At 40.8% G+C, this 23,745-nt stretch overlaps 1 protein-coding gene across 4 annotated transcripts in view; it reads left to right on the forward strand.

Annotated features, from left to right (window-relative positions):
• The window catches only part of LOC126473954 (protein pigeon), a 500,491-nt gene that overhangs the window by 163,826 nt on the left and 312,920 nt on the right, over nucleotides 1–23,745 (forward strand). For all 4 annotated transcript variants that reach the window (XM_050101320.1, XM_050101319.1, XM_050101322.1 and 1 more), the window contains exon 5: nucleotides 11,963–12,012. In XM_050101320.1, coding sequence (XP_049957277.1) covers nucleotides 11,963–12,012 — 50 coding nt within the window. The remainder of the gene's footprint in view (nucleotides 1–11,962; nucleotides 12,013–23,745) is intronic.

Genomic DNA, 23,745 nt, shown 5'->3' on the forward strand with positions numbered 1-23,745 from the left:
GATGCTGCACATGCAAGGAGGGAGATCAGTTAGTTACATAACTATCTTCTCCCAATAATTCAGAGAGAGCAATGGGGCCTATCAATGTGCATTTCTACCAGGAAAGTCAACTATAGATCAGATCATAGAGAAGATAATCAAATATGAGATTGGCATGCATTACCTCTTTATAGACTTTAAAGATGCATGTGGTTGTATAGATAGAGAGCAATTATATCCTGCCCTGGCTAAATTGGAGATGTCTAGAAAACTGCTAAGGTCAGTGAGAATAACAATGAGTGAGACACGAAGTAGCGTAAGAATAAGAAGAGTGATGTCTGATACATAAAATATATATTACAAAAATAAAATAAAATAAAATAAAAGAATGGGCTACAACAAGGAGGTGTCCTGGGGTGCCTCCTTTTTAATGCTGCCCTGAAGAAGGTGGTGAAAGATGCGTACCATTTGAGCTGGCAACAATCTTCCAAAAATAAGTGCAGATACTTACTTATGCAGATGACATTGATATTGCAGCAAGAAAGGCAATGGAAGAGACATTCATAGAACTTGAACAGGCTAGCAGGAACAGGGGATGTCAGCCGAAACAAAATACAAGGCTGTCAAAAAAGGACACAAGGAAAACATGTTGGCCTCAATAACAGTGGGAAACTATACCTTTGAGAGAGTTGAACAGTTGAAGTATTTGGGTTCAGCAGTCACCTATTTGAACGGCACTTCCCATGAAGTCAAATATAGCTAATAGCAACCAGTAAAGCTTATTTTGCTCGAGCAAAACTTTTATTATCAAGGCTGCTGATCTGCACTACCACGTACATCTACAAAATATTTCTAGGACCTGTGCTCACATGCGGACCCTAATACCAACAAACATTGAAATGCTGGATGCATTTTAAAGAAAGATTCTTCGAAGAATCATCAGTCCAGTTTCTGAAAGAGGAATGTGGAGGAAAAGATACAATCATATGTTGTGGGACACTTGTAAAGATGCACCTATCAGAACAATAGTGAAACCATCCATATAGAGATCATCCAGACTGAGATGGGCTGGGCATGTGGCACGGATGACTGGTGCTGGAGTACCCAAAAAGGTATTGCAAGAAAATCCAGGAGGACAGAGACGGTGTGGTCAGCTAAAATCCAGCTGGGAGGATGGGGTCATTGAGGCTCTCCAGAAAATAGGTTATAGAAATTGGAGAACTGAAGCAACAGGCCAAGATAAAAGGCAGAAAACTGCTGAAAGGGCCAGGGTTGACAATGAGCTGTAGAGTAACAAAAGAAGAAGTTGGTACAATTACTGTAAAGCATTCTGTGTGGGCATGACAAGTAACCAGCTGTCTTCTCTCATAAATGGCCACTGCCAAACTGTAGCAGAATGCGAACTTGACCATACAGTTGCCGAACATGCTGCACACCACAACACAAGTGACTTCAACAGCTGCTCCAATAAGCAGACCATTTGTTTACTCCCTACCAACAGAAGGTCCTCTGAACTACATAGATAGGAAATGTTTTGTCAACACACCCTTTGCTCTCAAATCCCCTGGCCTAAATATAACTTACCTCCTCCAACAGCCTCACCTTACTTTTTCCCTTCTCCTTCTATCCTCACCACTCCTTCTCCATCCAGATTGTGCAGTGCTTTCTCACACCACTCTTCCTCCCCTATCCCCCATACAGGCATTCTCCCCCTCCCCCCCCCCCTCTCCCTGTTTTCAACCCCTCTCCCTTCTCTCTCCCCTCTCCCTTCTCTCTCATTCTTCATCTTCACTTCTATGTCTCCTCCCCTCTTTTTCCACCCCCTCTTTTTCCACCCTCTCCCTCTTCCTAAATCTCTATTTTCTCTACCCTCTGTACTCTTTTCATATTGTTGTGCGGCTGTGAAGTGATCTCTCCAGAGACCTGCCTTGTTCTTACTCCCCCTTCCTTGCATTCTTCCCAACCCCCTCCCCCTTTTTCCTCACCTTCAGCTCGGGCAACTGCCTTCAATAATCGAGTATCAAAAATCAGTCTTGCCGTAGCCACAGTAGTGCATGTGTTTGATGTCCGTGTGATTGTGTGTACTTTAGCTAGAAAAAGAGTTATTGCTTGAATGCTGTTTTCTGTTATGTTTTTGTGTGCTCCACACATTGATCTGCTGTAGGTGAGTTGTTGGCTTTCCCTTATTTTATCCTGAACCACCAGTTATAATAAGTCATGGTTGTAAAATTCTGACATGAAATATCTAGTGTGGTGACATACTGATCATACACCTTAACTCAAAAAGTAAGTTGAAAGAGACAAACCAACGTTTATAGAGTTGTATTTGTAGAAAAGCCTTTTGACATTATCGACCAGAATAGAACTTTTCAAATTCTGAAAATGTCTGGAATAAAATGGGGACCAAACGTTTTTTAGCTTAAATAGAAAGGATGTGAACCACAGACTGGTAATAGCAAGAAACGTATTTCTGAAAAAGAGAAACATGTTAACATCTGCTATATATTTATGTACTTACCTATAGATATATAAAGTTCCGTGCTGCAGTTTCTGACTGTGCGACTGAGCTAATCACAGTTTTGTGTCCATGGCTTGGGAGGGGGTAGTGACTCGATTAGTTGGTGGTGGGAGGATGTATACGACAGATCTTGCATCTAGGTCTATTACAGGGGTTCGAGCCATGAAGTAAGGGGTTGGGATTGGGAGCAGGGGATTTTTTGCACTATTTTGGTGTTTTTTTGCATAATTTTTTGGATGTAGTGCTATGTTATTTATGAAATACACAAGTGCCGTAACTACTGGTTATTACCGATAAAAGGAACAGAATTCAAATGCAGTGTTCATGCATGAATGCCTGCACAACATAAATACAAACAGAAATGTGCCAACATGATGAAATCTGTGAGTGGTAGTAGGTGACAGAGCAGGAGGAGCCAAGGATGATCAGTGGTAGGATCTAGCCTGGCATGTGGAGTGTGCTCTTGAGTACAATGGGCTTCCGGGGCATTGGGCATCTACAAGTTTTGGAGGCATAGCTTGATGACAATAGCTGCCAGTGGGATGATGCAGGACAGAAGGCTGCCTCAACCAGTCCTGAAAACCATAGATTTGAAGGGTCATTGTAGGGAAAGGGAAAGGACACCTGGTCAGGGGAGGGGAGGGGTAGGGACAGTAGGATAGGGTTGGCAGGCAGTGGTGGGCTGTTGGGTAGCACACAGGGACAAGGTTGGAAGAGGGTAGGGAAGCTATGTGCAGTCTCCAATTGGGAGGTTAGAGGGAGGGCAGCGGAGTGGTGGAGGAGGGATAGCAGAAAAGGAGAGAAGTAAAAAGACTGGACATGATGGAGGAATGAGGATTGCGTAGTACTGGAATGAGAACAGAGAAGGGGCTGGATAGGAGAGGGCAATAACTATTGAAGATTGAGACCAGGAGGGCTACAGGAACATAGGATATATTGCAGTGAAAGTTCCCACCCTCACAATTCAGAACAGCTGGTGTTGGTGGGAAGGATCCATATGGCATAGGCTGCGAAGCAGTCATTGAAACGAAGGATTTCGTGTTGGGCAACATGCTCAACAACAGGGTGATCCACTTGTTTCTTGGCCACAGTTTGTTGATGGCCATTCATGCAGACAGCTTGTTGGTTGTCGAGCCCACAAGCTTTAGCTTGTAGATTACATGACTGGTTTCACAGGTAGCCCTGCCTTTGATGGGGTAGGTGATGTTTGTGGCCTGACTTGAGTAGGTGTTGGTGGGAGGATGTATATGACAGATCTTGCATCTAGGTCTATTACAGGGGTACGAGCCATGAAGTAAGTGGTTGGGACCAGGGGATTTTTCACACTATTTTGGTGTATTTTTGCGTAATTTTTTGGATGTAGTGCTACATTATTTATGTAATTTTTCGCATCGTTTCCACCACCATAGATCTTTGCTCCTTCCATCTGCGTCGATACAGAAAAGTTTCCATATCCCTAGCCAGAACCCAGTCCCATATACTGTTCCTACGTTGTTGGATGGCTCATGGAATCCCCCCAAATGGCCTTACCATCAAATTACCCATCTCCAGCTGCCACCCCTCCTTCCACAATGACCTCCATCTGTTCAGATTCTGCCAATCCTTAGACCTCACCAACATGGACCTGCAAAACCATATCAATGAAGCCCAAACCTCCTTGCAGTACCTTCTCTCCATCCGCAAAATTCTTCTGCTATGCAATACCAAATTCCTCTAACCCATAACACATGTTGAGACTCTTATCCTCCAGGAACTCTAGCAACAGGCAAAATGCCACCTCAAAAAACTTTCCACCCTGATCACTTCCTACTCCCATGTTGTAATACTACTATCCACCTCCTCCACAACAACCTCCTAACCTCCTCCACAACAACCTCCTAACCTCCTCCACATCCCCTCATAGCTGACAAACCCTGCCTGCAGACCTACTACATTTACCCCACTGTCCAAAACTCCCTCCTACCACCACACATAATCCAGCACCTAAACAGACCTGAAACACAGTCATTAACCTTTCCTCCAGAAGCCTTAGCCCCACAGAAATATCAGCCCTTTCCAAGGGCCTCACCTTTTGCCCCACTCCCAAATTCAATCATGCAGGACTTGTTAAAGACCTTCTCTCCTTCTCCTGGTCCCTACAGTGGAAACACTTTTTCACCGTAAACCCTACCAATCATTCTCAACCAAAGACCAATGTTGAACCCTGCCTAACTCAGTTCACTCCTGCATTCAACTGTGATCGACCCCCATTGCCTTCCCCCCCTCTTCCCTCCCAAAATCACCCCCTGTTAACTTTCTAGAATCTCTTAACCTTGAAACTTTCCTCACCTTCATTCCCCAAATCCCTCTTCATGTAAACTAACCTTACATCCACAGAAAGAACTGCAGTCCACTATCCAAAACTGATCCCAACCTTATTATCATACCTGCGAATAAAGGCTCCACCACTGTTGTTTTGAACTGCAACGATTATCTAGCAGAAGGACTCTGCCAGCTGTCAGATACATCCATGTACAAACCATGCCACAGTGCCCCCATTCCAGAAATCCAGCAGGATCTCCAGTCAGTCCTCAAATCCTTAGGCCCATCCTAGAACCTCTCCCTGGAGTCCATCTACACACACCTACCACTCCACTCACCCACATGCTTCCTAAAGTCCATAAATCCAACCACACAAGATGCCCCATTGTGGCCAGTTATTGTGCCCCCATTGAGTGAATCTTTGCTCTTGTAGACCAACACCTTCAACCTATTACCCAGAACCTACCCTCCTACATAAAATATACCAACTATTTCCTCCACCAACTCTGCACAGTTCCTGTCCCTTTACCAAATGGTGGCCTGATCATCACTATTGATGCCACCTCCCTTTATACTAACATTCCTAATGCCTATGGCCTTACCACTATTGAACACTACCTTTTCCAACACCCAACAGATTCCAAACCAACAGCCTCCTTTCTAGTCGCCATGATCAACTATGTTCACATCCACAATTACTTCTCCTTTGAAGACATTACCTACAAACAAATATGGGGTATGGCTGTGGACACCCGCATGGCACCATTCTATGCCAACCTATTCACGGGCCATCTAGAGGAATCCTTCATAAACACCCAGAATTCTAAACCCCTCACCTGGTTCAGATTCATTGATAACATCTTTGCGATTTGGATTGACGGTGAGGACACCCTATCAACATTCTTCTAGAACCTCAACAACTTCTCCGCCATTTGCTTCAACTGGTCCAGCTCAACCCAACAAGCCACCTTCCTAGATGTTGATCTCCACCTTGAAGATGGTTACAGCGGTACCTCCATCCGTATCAAACCTACTAACCATCAGCAATACTGCCACTTTGACAGGTGCCACTCAATCTATACCAAGAAATCCCTTCCATACAAACTAGCCACCCATGGCCATTGCATCGGCAGTGATGAGCAGTCCCTCAAAATATACCGAGGGCCTCACTGAAGCCTTCACAAACCGTAATTATCCTCCAGCTTTGTACAAAAACAAATCTCCCGTGCCTTATCTTTCCAGTCTCCCACCACCTCACAAAGTCCCACTGTCTGGACACAGAGGAGCTTACCCCCTCATAACTCAGTACACCCAGGACTGGAGCAACTGAATTACATTCTTCACAATGGTTTTGACTACCTCTCGTCATGCCCTGAAATGAGTGTAGCGGCACCACCGTTTAAGATGGGAAAATGTTAGCTTCAGTGCAATATTTCTGAGCGCACAAGTTACAGCCAGGCTTGGGCCTGTTAACAGTACATTATGCTACCAGTGGTTGCGAAGTAGAATGTAGGCCACAGGGCTGTAGACCCGCTGAAAAGAGTAAACGCAATGGTTTCCATGGCGCAAGTTACAGGCTGAAGGGGCCCACTGGCCTACCTAGGTGTTATGAGTACATGACTCTGAGTGGCACGTTAGCAAAACAGAGGTGCACAGCCGCGTATAAATAGGTGCCGGTTCACTAACAAGGCATTCAAGTGTGGCAGCTCTCCTGGACAGCGGGGCATGTCACATTACTGGCTACACGCAGCAGCAGATGGGGCACCAGCATCCCAGTCCACGGCGGGTTGCTGATTCGACCCTCTGAGGCCAACGCGGGGGGGTACATAGCCAGCCAGCGGTGGACCACTTGATGGCTTGTAACTGCGGGCAGTCTTGTTGGCTCCCAACACACGCTGGAGGCATTGCGAGGGGAGGGCTGCAGATTTGGCTGTCACATCCCAGGCAGTTGTTGTCTCCGCGATCCTAGCCACGACGGGGAAGAAGCACTTAGCGGGCCACCCTGCAGCTTCCAGCGAGCGGTGCTGAGCCAACAGGGACGGAGATTGTTGAGTCAACTGCTGATGCATCCTGACATCGTCACAACTCCGTGACCATACAAGGCCGACACGTAGCAGGGCATTGCACAGGTCGCTGAGGCAGCCATTCTGCACCAAGCCGTTTGCAGACAGTGAAGTGGTGACCTCAACATTGTGGGACCCGGTGATGCAGACCTTGATGACGGGGGGTGGGGGGGGGGGGGGGGGGGGGGCACTGTAGTTGGAAATAATAAATCAATTGGGAAACTCGGATGAGTTTTAATACCGCGCATCCTGACAGTTTCCATCCTCGTGCAACATCCCCTCTACATGAGAAGTGTCCTGCCCACTATCCTTCCTACCCCTCCCACACTGTTATTCTGCCGTCCACCGAACCTACACAATATACTCGTCCATAATCTACACAACCGCTGCTCCCAACCCCTTACCTCATGGCTCATACCCCTGTAATAGACCTAGAAGCAAGACCTGTCATATACATCCTCCCACCACCACCACCACCACCTACTCGAGTCAGGTCACAAACATCACCTGTCCCAACAAAGGCAGGGCTACCTGTAAAACCAGGCATGTGATCTACAAGCTAGTCTGCAACCACTGTGCTGCATTCTATGTGGGCATGACAACCAACAAGCTGTCTCCACATGAATGGCCTCCGACAAATTGTGGCCATGAAACAAGTGGACCACCCTGTTGCTGACCATGCTGCCAAACATGACGTCCTTCCTCTCAATGACTGCTTTACAGCCTGTGCCATATGGATCCTTCCCACCAACACCAGCTTTTCTGAATTGTGCAGGTGGGAACTTCCCCGGTAATATACCCTATGTTCCCATAACTCTCCTGGCTTCCACCATCATTAGTCACTGTCCTCTCCCATCCAGCCCTTCTCTGTTCCCATTCCAGCATTACACAGCCCTCATTCCTCCATCACACCCAGTCTTTTTACTTCTTCTCCGCTATCCCCCCCCCCCCCCCCCCCTCCCCCACCCAACCTCTCCGCTGCCCTCTGCCTAACCTACTGACTGCAGACTCCACATAGCTGTCCTACTCTCTTTATTCCTCATCCCTGCATGCTTCCAACAGCACGTCACTGCCCGCCACCCCTAACCTACTATCCCTCCCCCTCCCCAGCTTCCCCCTTACCCCTACCCAGTTGCCACTCTCATCATGTACTGGTGCTGCTGCTCGCAGTGTGACCTCAGTTGCCTGAGACTGCAGTTGTGTGTCTGAGTTGCATTTGTGTGTGTGTGTGTGTGTGTGTGTGTGTGTGTGTGTGTGTGTGTGTGTGAGTTTGCCATCTAATTTCAATGAAGGCCTTATTGGCCAAAACCTATATATGTGACAGTAATTTGTTGTGCTTATCTGTGACTCAGCATCTCCATTGTATTGTGAGTAGCAACTTTCTTTTTCACAATATTGTTAAAAACACAAAGCACTATGACGTAGAGGAGCAACCTGCAACCAGTGCAGCCAAAGATAGGAGCAGCATGCAATGGAAGGGAGAAATCACTAGAATGTGAGTGCACAGCAGGTGCAAGACCTGCAGGAAACAAGATGTGAGATAAAATCAAAAATGCCCTATTATGGGTGCTTCAATGTGGTAATGAGGCCAGCTGCCAGATCAGTTGTGGTGGTGGCAGGGACATCGGCAGCAGAACTGGTGGTGTTGGCACCAAGGCCAGCCATGAAGGGCTGGAAGTAGATACAGGGCTGGCTGGCACATGGTTAGTGGCACCTGGGCCAATGACAGAGGGGCTAGTAGTGCAACAAGCCAGCGCCAGAAGATGGAGAGGCTTCACCTCCTTCATCTAGTGTTGGGGGTAAATGTGTCCCCACAGTCACCCAGGCCAACACCGGCACACCAAATGGGGCAGCAGAACAGCAACCAGTGGCATTGGAAGTGACTGCCTCAATAGCTAAGGTGGTGGCAGTGGGTGGAGGATCATCGACACCACTAGCTGGTGTCAGGGGTGGCAGAGTAGAAGGAGTCTATGCAGTCACCTGGGAACACTAGTGCATCAACAGGCATTGGAGCTTGTGCCAATGGTCCCTGGAGTGACAGAGGATGCTGAGGGTTATGGAAATGCAACTGACAAAATGCAGTATAGTAGTCTGTGATCTGGTCCTACAGGTGCACATAGGAAACAGAGGAAAGTTTGACCTCAGGATTAAAAGCTTGAGGGCAACTGTGTGATGAAGCGCCAAATCAGAAGAGGAAAAATGATTGATGATGAGAACCCTCACAGATTGTGGAGACCTTGAAATATTTTTCCAGTTGGAAAAGGAAAACTGGTCACAGCTCCTCAATGTCATTGAAGATCCCTAATGGCAGGTGACAGTGTGGGCACATCAGGATGAGGTAGTGGCCAGGCGAGTGGGCCTCAGCAGAAGAAGCTCTCTGGTGCACTGCATTGACTGTAACAGGAGCAACTATAAAATCAGTGCACCAAAATCAATGTCACCCTTTCAGCACACACAATTACTGAGCCAGTGTTACTCCTTCGCTTATTCCACCTACGCCAGAAGTGTGGCAATGAGGCCCGAATGTAATCTTTGCCATCAGTTTTGTCTGTAAACCCAAACGAAAACAAAAAAGGCACTCTGCTCCAACAAACAAACAGTTACCATCATCCAATGCAAAGAACAGTCTTGACACCAGCTCATTGTGACAGAAGAGGCTGGGAGATCAGAACAGTACACAGGGTGACTCTGAACACACTGTAACACACCTACAGATGGACATGTAGCTAATTTTATGCCTGTGGCTGAGGGATGCTAAGGACTACCAATGAAGTGTGTAAGTGCAACAACAACTGTATATTATTGATATAAGAAACAGAACTCAAGTATAGCGTCCTTGGACAAATGACCACACAACGTCAATACAAAAAGTAATGTATCTCGTAGATGTTGCCTAGGATGCATCTACATCAGTGGTAGTAAGTGGTAGAGCAGAAGGGGCCAAAGATGATTGATGATATCGTCCTACCTAGCATGCATGAATAGGAAAAACAATACTGTAATATTTTAATACAGCATAACTAGTGGACTGCTTGACACAGTCACATTGATTAAATATCTAGGCATAACACTGCAAAACAGTATGAAATGGAGCAAGCATATAGAGACATTACTAGGGAAGGTGAATGGTTGACTTCAGATTATTGGAAGAGTTATTGGAAAGTGCAGTTCATCTGTAAAGGAGGCTGTTTATAGAACATTAGTGCATCCCATTCTTGAATGCTGTTTCAGTGTGTTTGGGATCCCCAACAGGTTGGATTACAGGAAGACATCGAAGCAATTCAGAGATATGCTGCTAGACTTGTTATCAGTGGGTTCAATCAACATGTGAGTATTACGATGCTTTGTGAACCCAAAGAATCCCAGGAGGGAGGATGACATTTTTGCAAAACACTGCTGAGAAAATTTGGAGAATTGTCATTTGATGTTGACTGTGGAACGATCCTACTGCTGTCATGGCTTAAGGCCATGAAGCTTAAGGCCATTAAGATAATAGGAATTAGGGCATATAGATAGTTGGTTTTCCATCACTCTGTTTGTGAGCGGAACAGGAAAGGTACATTGTGCCATGTGACATGTGCCATGTGGTGGCTTGCAGAGCATGTATGTAGTTGAAGATGTACACCGATGGAAAAAAATTGCAACACCAAAAATATAATTAATGTAGAACGAAATTTTGGGAATATATTTTTCTAGGTACATCTTTAAGTGATTAAAATTGCAAGATCACAGGTTAATATAAGCACAAGATAAGCCATTGCAAACGTGAAATGACAGTGCAGATGTGAAATGGCGGTGCATTAATAACCAGTGTAACTGCCAAAATGCTGAATGCAATCATGTAAATGTGTGTACATTGTGTTGTACAGGTGCCAGATGTCAATTTGTGGGATGGAGTTCTGTGTTTGTAGCACATGGGCAATCAATACAGGAATGGCTAATACTGCTTGTGAGTGATGCTGGAGTTGTCGTCGGATGATGTCCCGTACATAATTGATTGGAGACAGATCTGCTGATTGAGCATGCCGAAGCAAGAAGTTGACACTCTTTAGAGTATATGGGTTACAGCAACTGTATGTGTGCGAGTGTTATTCTGTTGGAAAACACCTCCTGGAATGCTGTTTGTGAATGGCAGCAAAACTGAGGGTTGATTACAAAGTAGTCATGAGATGACATGTTGGTATTACTAGGAGAGGCTGGGAAACAAATACATGGATCAGGAAACACACTGACGTAGATATAAATGTGGTTTTAAGAAAAGTGAAGTGGAGTTGGAAGGGACATTTAGTGAGGAAAATGGGCAGTAGACTATAAAATTACAAGGTGACAGAATAGCTGACCAATACTTCCAATACGCACACAGAAAAGTGGAAAACTATTCTGCCTTTCGAAACTATTAATTCATTACTCATGATGGAAAGGAGGACAGACTGGAGAAGGTTAGAAAAGGAGATGCTGGTCAGACAGACCCGTAGTTGATAGATGTTCATATGTTGTGAGAATGATATGTGTGTGTCTTCTAATGGCAGTACTTGGAATTTTTGCCTCATGAAGGTATATAGTGGCCAAACATGTTATCTCTTTGTGATTTTATAACTTTTTCAAGTGAATTTCCTTTTGACATATGGGTATCGTGTTTAATACTGCCTTTCGTAAGATGTGATTCATGATGTCTTCACCTTCTTGTAGCTGAATTAACAATGTATCATGTTCTGTTTCCAATATCAAAAATAACAATACTGAATGAAATAATTTTAATTTTAGAACTGGAAAATTGTGCATGGATTTTTGAAGAGAAAAAAAAATTAAAATTTCTGCAGTTTCTGATGTCTGTCCTCTCATGATACTGTCTGTAGAAGTTTCCAGATCACTGCATAAATATCCAAAGATTGATGCTAATTTAAAGATTGGTTCTTAGGCTTATTTTGGTGGCAAAGTATTTAGTTTAATTATTTCAGACACAATTTAATTGTAGCCCTATATTTATTATTAATATATGGTAATAACATTTAGTATGAAAAGTAATTTTATGGTAATACTATGATGATAATTTGTTCATGAAACTGAAGGAAATCATTCTCTTTTTTCTTTTTTTTTCCAGCAATATCGCTTCATCATGTTCAGCTAACTCGAAATGACAAAGATCAATGGGTATGTTCCCTGAGTATATTACTGTTTCTTATTGCATCTTCAGTTATTGAGATACAAATGGTTATAAATTTTAAGAACTGGACATACTTATTACAGTGTTTTCTATAGTGATATTTGCTTCCATAGCTTCTGTACTACATTTGCAGAGGCTTGAATTTGTAAGTGCAGGTGGTAATTAATATAACATGCTGCATGGACTAGATGCTCACTACAGGGTCTGGCTTCAGAAGATTAACTTAACAAGAGGAAAAGTATATATGGTGTCTCTTTGCATGTATTGGTCTTTGTAAAAACAGTTGTGCTGTTCATTTACCACAGATGGTTTTGCTTTTTATCTATTTGTGCTGTAATTATAATACTGGATAATATTCGTGACCCTCCACGAAATTTTGAAGTGATTTTGTTTGTAGGATACACTGAATTTTTCATGATGGTATGTTATAAAGGAACATGTTTACCCAAAAAATTGCATCATGGGTCAAACTGCACATTGATTATGGATAAAGGATCATAACATATCCAGGCAGTTGTGGCAACATCCCTGTTCAAAATTTTATCACTGACTAAGGAACCATACGCAACAAAAATAACAGCAAATGAGTTCAAAGGCAGGTTTCATGGTGTCCAGCCAAAATTCTTGCTTTAACTAAAGACCAGAAGAACAGGAGGGAGAGTACTAATATAAGATGATACTTTGTAAAATGTAAAGTATGGAACACCCTGTGTTCTAACTGGAATTTAAGGTTGTCTGGGCAAAAAACAATTAATTTAAATGTCATACAGCCAGGTTTAATATGAGACAATTGTTTCTACACAAATGTGGACTTGAGGGGTATCAAAGAAGCAATGGAGATTTATGAGACCAGTAGTATTTTGTTTTTAAAAATTATGAATTAGTGGAAGTGCTAGCCAGCGTATATTTTTAATATAAACAACATATCAGAGTCGAAGTTGTTAGATCAAACGAAGTATAATATGAAAAGAAATGCCAGTACGTATTATCATCAAAGTTCTTGCATTACACTCTACACATACACCATGCCAAGTGTTTTCCTCTGGGCATGACAATAAAAATATGAAATCTCAACTTTGCACATACAAAATAATAGCATTAACACACATAGTTCCCCACATCACTAACATGTGATGCAACTTGTTATGTTTACCATACCTTGGTGTATGCACTGAGATACAGTGAAACCCCGCTTTTGCACTTTTCAAGGGACTCTTAAAATAGGCGAGGAATTACTTTTTAAGCAGTAAAAGTTGTGTACACAACCCCCCTCCCATCATCATTATTACTCAGATCTGGTAAGTCAGATCCATTTCCTTCATTGAATGAATCCCACTTTTCGAAAGCAGTTTGGGGTGGTGGACTCTTTAACCTCTGTCCATTTCTTAGCTGTATAGTGCAGAGCATCTAAAACTGGCTCTTTAAAGGAGGCTGAGTCTTTCCCAATTTCCATCATACTTAATGCCTTCTGTACAATGGCTTTCCTGTTACCAAGTCTTGAAACCATGGATAATGCGCAAATCCTTTTTTGGACATGTAGGGCAACAATCCATAAACAGGAGAATTCCCTGTTATAGGCTCCTATCAAGGATATGCAATTGCTTCTTTAACAGTTCCAAAGTCATCAGCACTTTGTTATTGTCAGTGCATTTTGTGGGCAATGTTTTTAAATTTTTAAAACAAAGTGGGTTATTTTATTTGCCAATTACAAATGGCTTAATTTTTTCAGAACCATCTGATTTGTGCATAACATTACTGCAGGGTGAACTTCATTGTGTTTCACTCCATTGCAGTTTTTGCCTTTAAAGGCAAGTGTTTTCTTTGGACACATGCTGAAAAAGAGACCAGTTTCATCTATGTAGAAAATACCCTTTTGTTTATGCTACTTTATATTTCTTGTAATCTACCACTCTGCCATTCACTCCCAGGTTTTGTGTTTACACGATTTATTTTGCTATATATACTTCTGTACTTCATGTTATACTGCTTTTTGAACCCATCAATCCGTCCATGATATGTGGTGAAGTCCTCAATTCCAGACATATTGGCCACCCTCAGAACCTTTTGACACACTATCATATCTTTCTTGGGGATGGTGAAGGCATCTTCATAATTTCATCCAGCACTGCATGTTTAAAGAATTGGCATCCTTTTTTAATCTGACCCACAGTTATGTGCACTTTCCAAAATAGTCTTTATTTGTGGCAAAAGTGTTTAGCGTAGATGCAGGTATCCCTAAACTCTGTGCTGATGCAACATGTACTTGATGATACACTTCAACTCTTTAGATAGTCTTTATTTTCTATTCCATCCTAAGGGTTTTGCCGTGTCTTTTCTTAATATTTTCTGTTTTAAAACTGCAACAGTAAACATTAACTTTCTATTTGAAAGAAACAGTTAACAATACAACAGCTCGATCACTTATGCAAGGTTACGACGCTACACAATACACACATTCTACACCTGGCACATTGGCTGATGGGAGTAGCTGTGTTAATTAAATTTCGGTCTAAGGCGCTGCAGGCAAGGACTGTGCGGCTGGTCCCGGTGGAGTTTCGAGTCCTCCCTCGGGCATGGGTGTGTGTGTATGTCCTTAGGATAATTTAGGTTAAGTAGTGTGTAAACTTAGGGACTGATGACCTTAGCAGTTAAGTCCTATAACATTTCACACACAATTAAATTTGACTCACTTCAGTCTATAGTGACAGCTTTGTTGGCACAGCCAACATAGTCAACCTGAGCTGCAAACGATGCTTTGTTTAGTGCTTAAAGAAACCATAAATGGAATTATGTTGTTACTAACAAATACTGGGAAGTGAATTTCCTCTGCATGTGATCTTGATCAAAGGAAGAAACTGACACAGAAACAATATAGCTACAATAATGTCAGCATACTACTTTTTGTAGCGCACACAGTATTGAAAGCTAAGGTTGATAGTGACAAGGAGTGAGTGACTGTTCATCTGAAGTCAGACATTCTTCCAACTTCTATTGAAACAGTTACTTCTGTCAGACACCGAGCCAAGTAGAACTGGCAGCACCGGTACCACAAATTGTTCTGAATTTTACCAATTCAGCTCTCCTGAGCAGAGAACCCTGGACTAAGGAAAGTTATTCACACAATATTTATAAACACTACTTGAAAGTCAGCACCACACCAGTGCCACCTTATGTCAGTTATGTCGGTTTGTTCTCCATTAACACCATTTCATAAAACATAAATTGTGGCAAAACTATAAATACGTTAATACAAAAATGGTTATGAATTAACATTTTGGACACAGGAAATTTGATGGGAGTGATGAAAAATATTGCAAATGGCAGGAAAACATTGTTTCTGGGTTTATACCATACTTCAAAATGAATTACTTAACAAACTGACACACAAAAGAAGAAAACTATTGCGTGTCTTAATCAAATTTACTGTGTTGTTACACATGCACCTTCAGTTCAACATGGGTTTTGAAGAGACAACTTTTGGTGAATTGCCTTAGACAATGCATCCGTATTAAAAATATGTTACAGAATCACCTGGAAATGTGTAACTGTCCAGAAACTTACAAATTACACATGTAATTGACAGACACTGTTTAGATAAAAATTTCTGTTAATGATTTAATGTCACAGAACTAAACTCAGTGCAGTAAAAAGAGACTAGACACTGACTGATCTGAATCAGCCCTTTTAATGTTTAACTGATGCCCCTAGAAATGTGTATTTGTTTGTGTTGTCTGGCAAACATTGATCTCATCCTCATACAGTGAAACCAGTACCATCAAAAATGTAATTAATGATTCTTTAACAAAATAGCAAAACAACTGAATGTTAGTCATAACTAGATATATCATGTGTCATTATGGCAACAACTTACCCAAAAATGCATTTCTAAAATATTAAGGTTAACATAATTGTAGAAATTATATATACATTGTATATGAATGCATGGTTTTGTGCCGATATGTGCTGATAAAATTCTCTTAAGCTCCAGCCATGTCAAGCGGTTGTGGATTTTAAACCACTTGACACAGCTGGAACCTCAAGAGGATTCTATTGGTATATATATGTTATTTCATCAAAAGTTTTAAAAAGTACAGAATTTTCTTTATGCTTAACATGTCACCTTTACAATAAAAGTGTGTGTGTGTGTGTGTGTGTGTGTGTGTGTGTGGGCGTTTTCTGTTTTGGAAGCTGGACTTTTGGCCTAAAGCTTACAAGTATTGGCACACACATGAAAAATGCCTTTGGGAACATTTCCAAGCTTTTGGAGCCACTGACCCCAATGTGCATAAGGCTTTCTTTCTGACATATATATACACACTTTTTTTGCTAGTTATTGTAATGATGACATGTTAAGCATAAATAAAATTCTGTACTTTATACATATATTTACTGTAAAGATGAAAGAAACTTATACATTAACTTTTGGTCAAATCCTTCAGTAGAAAAGGAAACACACATGGACATTCAATTACACAAGCAAGCACACCTGACACACACAACTGCCGTCTCTGCCAGCTCAGACCAGAATGTAACTGTCTTGTAGACTGGAAGCGGCAGTCGGGATGGAGGGGGGAAGGGGAATGGATAGCAGGTTATGGATTTGAGGGGGGAGGGGGAGGGGGGAGGAGAGCACTATCTGGAAGAGAGTGCAGGGACTAGGTTGCCAACAGGCACATTGTCAGTAGGCTGTGAGGTGAGGAGATGAAGGGGGGGGGAGAGAATGGAGAGTGTGAAGAAGGAGAGGAGCAGGGAAGGGGAAAGACGGCAAGCACATTGGCAGAAGACAGAACACAAAGAAAGTGAGGAGAAGAAAGTAAGGAGGATGTGATAGGACAGATGAGATGGTAACAGTGGGGTGGAAGGTGGGAGGACAATAGGTTACTGTAGGTTGAGATTGGTATAATTTCAGGAGTGGAGAAAGTATTGTAAGGATAACTCCCATCTGTGCATAAGAAAAGCTGGTGGTAGATGGGAGGATCCAGATGTCTCAGGTAATGAAGCAGCCATTGAAATCGAGTATGGTATATTCAGCTGCATGTTGTGCCACAGGGTTGTTTACTTTGCTCTTGGCCACAATTTGGCAATGACTGTTCATTCTGGTGGACAGCTGGACAGTAGTCATACCAGTGTAAAAAGCTGAGCAGTGATTGCAGCAGAACTGGTAAATGACACGGCTGCTTTCACAGGCACGCCCCCTGATGGAGTGGGATAAGCATGTGACAGGACAGGACATTTTTAATGATTAACTCCGAACTGGAACGAAGTATTATAATACATATTATAAAAATGGATGTATGTGTGCATTTACTTCCTGCATCTCTTCCTAAACCCTGTGACCAATTTCACTCAAACTTGGTAAACATATCCCTTATTTTCATACAACAATCATTGTGGGAGGTTAGAACCACCTACCTATAGTAGTTCAGGAGATATGATGATATAAATTCTGAGATGCGTGAAAAACTGCCGCATTGTGCATGATGATTAAATTTATTACTTATTTGCTACTAATACTATTCACAACACATTTTGCAGCCAATATCCACTTATGCCACTGAGTGTACCTATGGAAATATATCATTGTACAAATTGCAGTTCAAGAGATTTGATGTCATAAACATTGAGATGTGTGAAAAAATGTCACATCATGTATGAAGTTTTAATATATTTATTCTTTACTACCAAGACAGTTGCGTCAACTTAAGGGAATCCCTGACACCTGGCAGCACTTTTCATAGCTCTCAGTTGCATAATGCAAATGGTTGCAAGTGAAAACATTAGCCATCTCTAGAGGAATGAAGGAATATTGTCGTAGTGATGTTTATGAAGTTGCATTGTAGACACATGAAGCAGCTGCACCCAGTGTAGTAGTAGTAGTAGTAGTAGTAGTAGTAGTAGCAGCAGCAGCAGCTTTATTCATCTCTTTTTACAAGGATATGGGACATGTCGAAGTATTTACAAGTTTATGAATATAATAGAGGGAAACATTCCACATGGGAAAAATATATCTAAAAACAAAGATGATGTGACTTACCAAACGAAAGTGCTGGCAGGTCGATAGACACACAATCAAACACAAACATACACACAGAATTCAGCTTTCGCAACCAACGGTTGCTTCGTCAGGAAAGAGGGAAGGAGGAATTTTGTGTGTATGTTTGTGTGTCTATCGACCTGCCAGCACTTTCGTTTGGTAAGTCACATCATCTTTGTTTTTAGATATATTTACAAGTTTAGATCAATTTAAAATTAGCTAATTTGTATACACATATATTTACAGACTTCTGGTTAGAGACAATCATTAGATTTACTCCTGGTATACGATACTTTATTTTACAAATAACTTATTAAATAATGTAATGCCACACTGTTCACTCATATCTCACTATCAGTCACTGCACCCACTATACACACATTGTTTCATAATACTTCACTCACTCACTCTCTCTCTCTCTCTCTCTCTCTCTCTCTCTCTCACACACACACACACACACACACACACACACACACACACACACACTGGTGATCTTTGGGCCATTTTCTGTACCACAACTTCCCATTTGCTACCCTGAAAAACTGAGTCAGCATCAGTCCATAATTGACATTTTTGCAGCAGATAGAAATTTAAGAATTCTGTGTAAGGATACTGTCCAGGATATTACACGATAAACACAGTTCTGTTTTGTTTTCATTTCTAATAGAAATTTGACAAGATGAATACCCTGGCAATGCCGGTTTTGTCTGCTAGTAGTAATATAAAATTATTTATATTAACTAGCAGCCAATATATGTTATCATTAGTGCCTGCTTTCTTCATCAAGTGGCTGCTAAAGATGTAACTAGTCAAATAACCCAGTGCACTGTACTAGATGTTGCTGTTTACAATGCAATATATTGACACACCTGATAGTTTTATGTGAATTATTCTAGTTGTCGTAACTGATAAGAACGCTGTGGCAGTGTCGTGTCAGGTGAAGGAACTTGTGGAACATTGCCAACTGTAGGTGAGATGCTCACTGATGGCAGTAGCAGGCTGATGTACCCAAAGCTACCGAATTTTCTTAATAAAAACCAATCTTGATGTTATAGTGAAAAACCATTTTGTGTGTATTAATTAGCTATATTAACAACTGCTGCATTTAATGTCAAATAATTACCCCTGATACATTTTTGTGATAGGTTGCTTGTTGATAAACTTGGTAACCACTTATTTATTGGTATTGCCGAGCTCATATCACTTGTATTTTGTCATAAATTAATTGCAATTGGTGAAAATATACTTAGGATTCATGTTAAATAACAACACTATTTACTATTTGATGTGGTGATGAAGCTACAAAATAATAGTTTAAAGCTGTACAGGTTCTAATATTATACATGTTTAATAATGCCACACCTTTTGCACGACCATTCATAACTAATTTTTCTCATTGTTATGTTTGGTTCCTCTTCTAAATAATTTGTAAATATTTTTCATGTACAGCAGTTGCTACTTGCAAGGCTGCCACTGTGTGATTTATTATCTTCTCCTTGATGTATTTCAACTGATACATAATTATTGTGTAACATTGCATGTTTAGCCTTGGTTGATAGCAGTTGGAAATTCTTCCTGTTTGAAAGCAGGGTTGTCACTTGCAAGGGATCCCATCTTAAATTTTCTTGAAGTTTACCCTTGTGTGAGTCTGGCAATACCTCCACAAATACCAGAAAATCTTCATAGATTAAAACTCATACCAGGAAGTGAAGACCCAAATGCTGAACAATGTCTGGATTTATTATCTGTAGAATAACTCATTAACAGTAATACATTAGTCTTTACAATCATTTACATTTGTGTAGAGTTATTATGCAAATTGTCTCATATCCTGTACATTAAAGAAATGTTGATTATTGATGGGAAATCAAAACCATGGAACTTCACTAGGAGAGGCTCCATGGCATGGTGCATGGCATTGCAGACACCCAGGAAATACTGGTGGTGATGCAAGTGCATAGAATGGAGACCTTGTATCACCACACAACCCCCAAAGACTACTTAAAATATAAAAATAGGAGCATCTTAAACCGGAATTGTGCTACTATATCACTGATAAACACTAACTTCATTTTTGATGAGTTACAGTTTGAACTGATCATGATTGCTCAATTATAAAAGCCATTGAGAGTACTAATGCCACCCACCATTCACCACTCATTTATTTCACAAAATGCTCTTGTACCCTCACAAAACACTATAATAATTTTAACAGAAAATGAGAATGAGTTAAGTTAAATGAAACATAAATGCAGACTTTTCCCAATGAGATGATAATTGATTACTTGTAATTGAGAATGATGATACCAGCAGATATAATCAAACAACTGACGTTACATGACAAATGGCAGTGTCCTCGATACAGTTTTAAAAATTTGGGGTCCCTCTAATCCTTGATGCAGTGGCCCATTTACGTCTGAAGATGTCTTCCATAGCCAGAAACAAAATGTCTGGGAATTGTTTTATATATTGATGACAGCCTCTCAGTCTGGAAGTTTTAACTGAAGTAAATCTCAGCCATGAAAGCCTGCCTTACATGATCGATGACTTCAAATCCAAAGGTTCTGTGTGTGAGTCCAGACACACCTAGGATTTTGAATTAAAATTTGATTAGTAGTAATTTTATTCATTTGTTGTTCAGTTTACAAGGATTTTGGACGTACCATGGTATTATAGTGTAAGAAAAAGAAGTGATCATTATATGATGGCATTTACATACATACGGGTCTAGTTTGACAAGGATTGGATAAGTAGTTGGTTGTGACTCAGAACTCCGTATTGTCCTTGAATTTGGAACTACCATGAAAAGTGGGAGAAGTAGCAGTGACCAATGCCAACCAAGCACTTGCAAATGCTCTGAACTGGTTCACAGCAAATTCTCTAGAAATAAACCTACGTAAAACAAATTACATGCAGTTCCAATCCAGTTACATAAGCCCAGAAGAGATTAACATTGCACACGAGAGCCAACAGTTACAAAGTGTTCAGTGCACAAAGTTCCTAGGCGTTCACATAGATAACTGGCTCAACTGGGAATTCCACATACAGCAAACACTAAAAAAGCTTAGCTCAGCAACATTTGCCATCCGAATAATCTCCAAAATTGGAGACATCAACATATCAAAGTCCGCATATTTTGGCTACAAACAGTTAGGTACATTAACCACTACCTCACAATATCTTCTCTCACTCATGGCTTCCACACTTCTCAATTCCTCTGAATATGAAACAAATGAGTCATACCATCATTATAACACAAGATGGAAAGGTGATATGCACTGTGAATGGAAAAATCTCTCTCTGGTACAAAAAGGGGTAAAGTACACAAGTACAAAAATCTTTAACACTCTCCTGAGTAATATTATCTAAAAGAATGTTGTCTAAAAGAAAATGAAACGCTATTCAAAAAAAGCTAAAGGAATTTCTACTGGAAAAATGTTTCTACTCTTTAGATGAATTCTTCAGCAGAGATAAATAATTTTAGTAGTAATTCAGATTATTTCATTTGTCATTGTATCTGTATTGTTTTTTATCACTATTGTATTTTTGTATTGTATTGTTTATTATCTTTATTATATTATTGTATTGTACCAGTTTTGAATCATTCATCTACCATGTGTAATATACCAGTATGTATTGTATTGTATGATATCTATATTGTATCTGCTTTGGCTCAGTCCACATCCATGCATAATCATTAGGTATCTCAAATAAATAAATAAAAATAAGCAAAAAAGATGCAGAGGGCCATAGAAAGCACTGCACTGAAGACACAAAAATCTTCTAAAGTACTGTAATGATGCCTACAACCTTTTTAAAAGTTCCAGTATAAGAGTAAGCTAGTCACTGCATGGGTACTAAGTGGTAAAGATGTAGATATAAAAAAATTGACTGTAGATCAAACTAGGTGCATACATAAGATTTAGATCATTACCTAGGGTTATTCAAGAAACTAAAGAATATGGTGAACTCATGAAGTGGAATATCAAAAATTTAAAACTTAATAAAATAAAGCATAAATTCTCTGAATTAGAGGCCAGAATTCTCGGTACAGTTTCAAAGAGTAGTTCAGTAGATTAGCAGGATATAATCAGAACAGAAATAATTAAGTCAGGGTATCTCACTTGGTTTCAGTAAATTAGCAGACACACAAAAGCCATTAATGATGCATAAAATACTCCAGCTTGTTGACCAAAGAAGAAAATATGAAAATGCTAGGAGAAAGGTAGGAAATTAGATGTACAAGTTGCTTAGGAATGAAATAAATTTGCAAACAGACTTATCATAATGGGTTAGCAAGACATGTAAATGATTGGTAATGAGATGTTTGTAGGATACAGTGAAATGGTGAATAAGAAGATTAAACATAACATCATATAACTAACATATAGAAGTGTTGAACTATGAGAAGCAGTTGAGAAACTTCTGTTCAGTGTAGAGAAAAGAACAGGTGAGTGGGCATGTGCACACCGAATACATGTACATTGGCAGAAAGCTGTTAAAAGATGTGATGGAGGAGATGCATAAGGAGTAAGTTAATATGGGGGTAACAAGAGAGCCAATTATGTGATTAGAGTTTGACTGAGTACTGACTGATTATGAGTCCAAACAAATCAATACGGGCAGGCTGTATATGCCTCAGGAGAATGGGCAAAACCCGGGAATTTTTTCATCTGGGAGAAGTCCAGGTAAAACCTGGGAAATTTTTAGAATTCTGGGAATTTACATTGTTTTAGTTTTCAGTTAAATTTTTGTAATTTTGATTGGTAAGAACCGACACTCTAACAAAAATTTTGCTTTAGTCCACTACTGCAGAATAATACTGCAGGGTAAAATATAACTGAGAGAATAACACCAAAATAAAACTGTAGTTGCAAATAAAATATGCCATTTAAAACAACAAAACACAGTGCACACACAAGTGCCTGTTGACAGCAAAATGTGCGAAGGCTTTAGTACCAGGACTATGCAATACTTCGTAACAACAAACTGCTTTTGATGTGTATGACACCACAACTGTTTACATTTCTAACAGACCGCAGGAAAATATTGCGAATGGTGGTTTGAGAAGCGTTACTTCCAATGTAAATTTCCTTTTAAGGAAGATGAATTATGTTGTGTGAGAGAATGTGTGATGAATTACTTAAATCACAAAATGTTAGTCTCTTATTCAAAACTTAACGTGGAGGATAAGCCACTTAAAAAAAAAATTGGGCCCAGGAGACCAGCTATTTACAACATTATTTACAATTTTACTTGCACATTTGTGTTTGATATGTCTTAAAGGCTAATACAGGCTAAAAAAAGACCAAGTCTCAATGTAAGTTTTTCATATACAGGGTGGTCCCGAATTCATGGTACAAACTTTAATGGTAGGTACAGGACATTGTAACAAGGATTTATTGTATAGGAATGTATAGTCGCAGGTGACGCGGTGAGGCGTAAACAGGGGAAAGAGAAATGGAGTGATCGGTTGGTGTCACTGCCGGTAGAGGGCAGTAGATGAACATGATGTATCGCAGTAGGGACAAGCGCCATTCACAATTGTGCTGCCGTAGACGATGGGTGACTTTACGTATGCAGAAAAAGCAGACATGCATTACATGTACGGCCGTGCAAATGGTAACGCCAGAGCTGCGTTACGAATGTATCGCGCGGAGTATCCTAATCGACGAATGCCGGATCA

Source organism: Schistocerca serialis, chromosome 4 (genome assembly GCF_023864345.2).
Source record: "Schistocerca serialis cubense isolate TAMUIC-IGC-003099 chromosome 4, iqSchSeri2.2, whole genome shotgun sequence".
NCBI lineage: Eukaryota > Metazoa > Arthropoda > Insecta > Orthoptera > Acrididae > Schistocerca > Schistocerca serialis.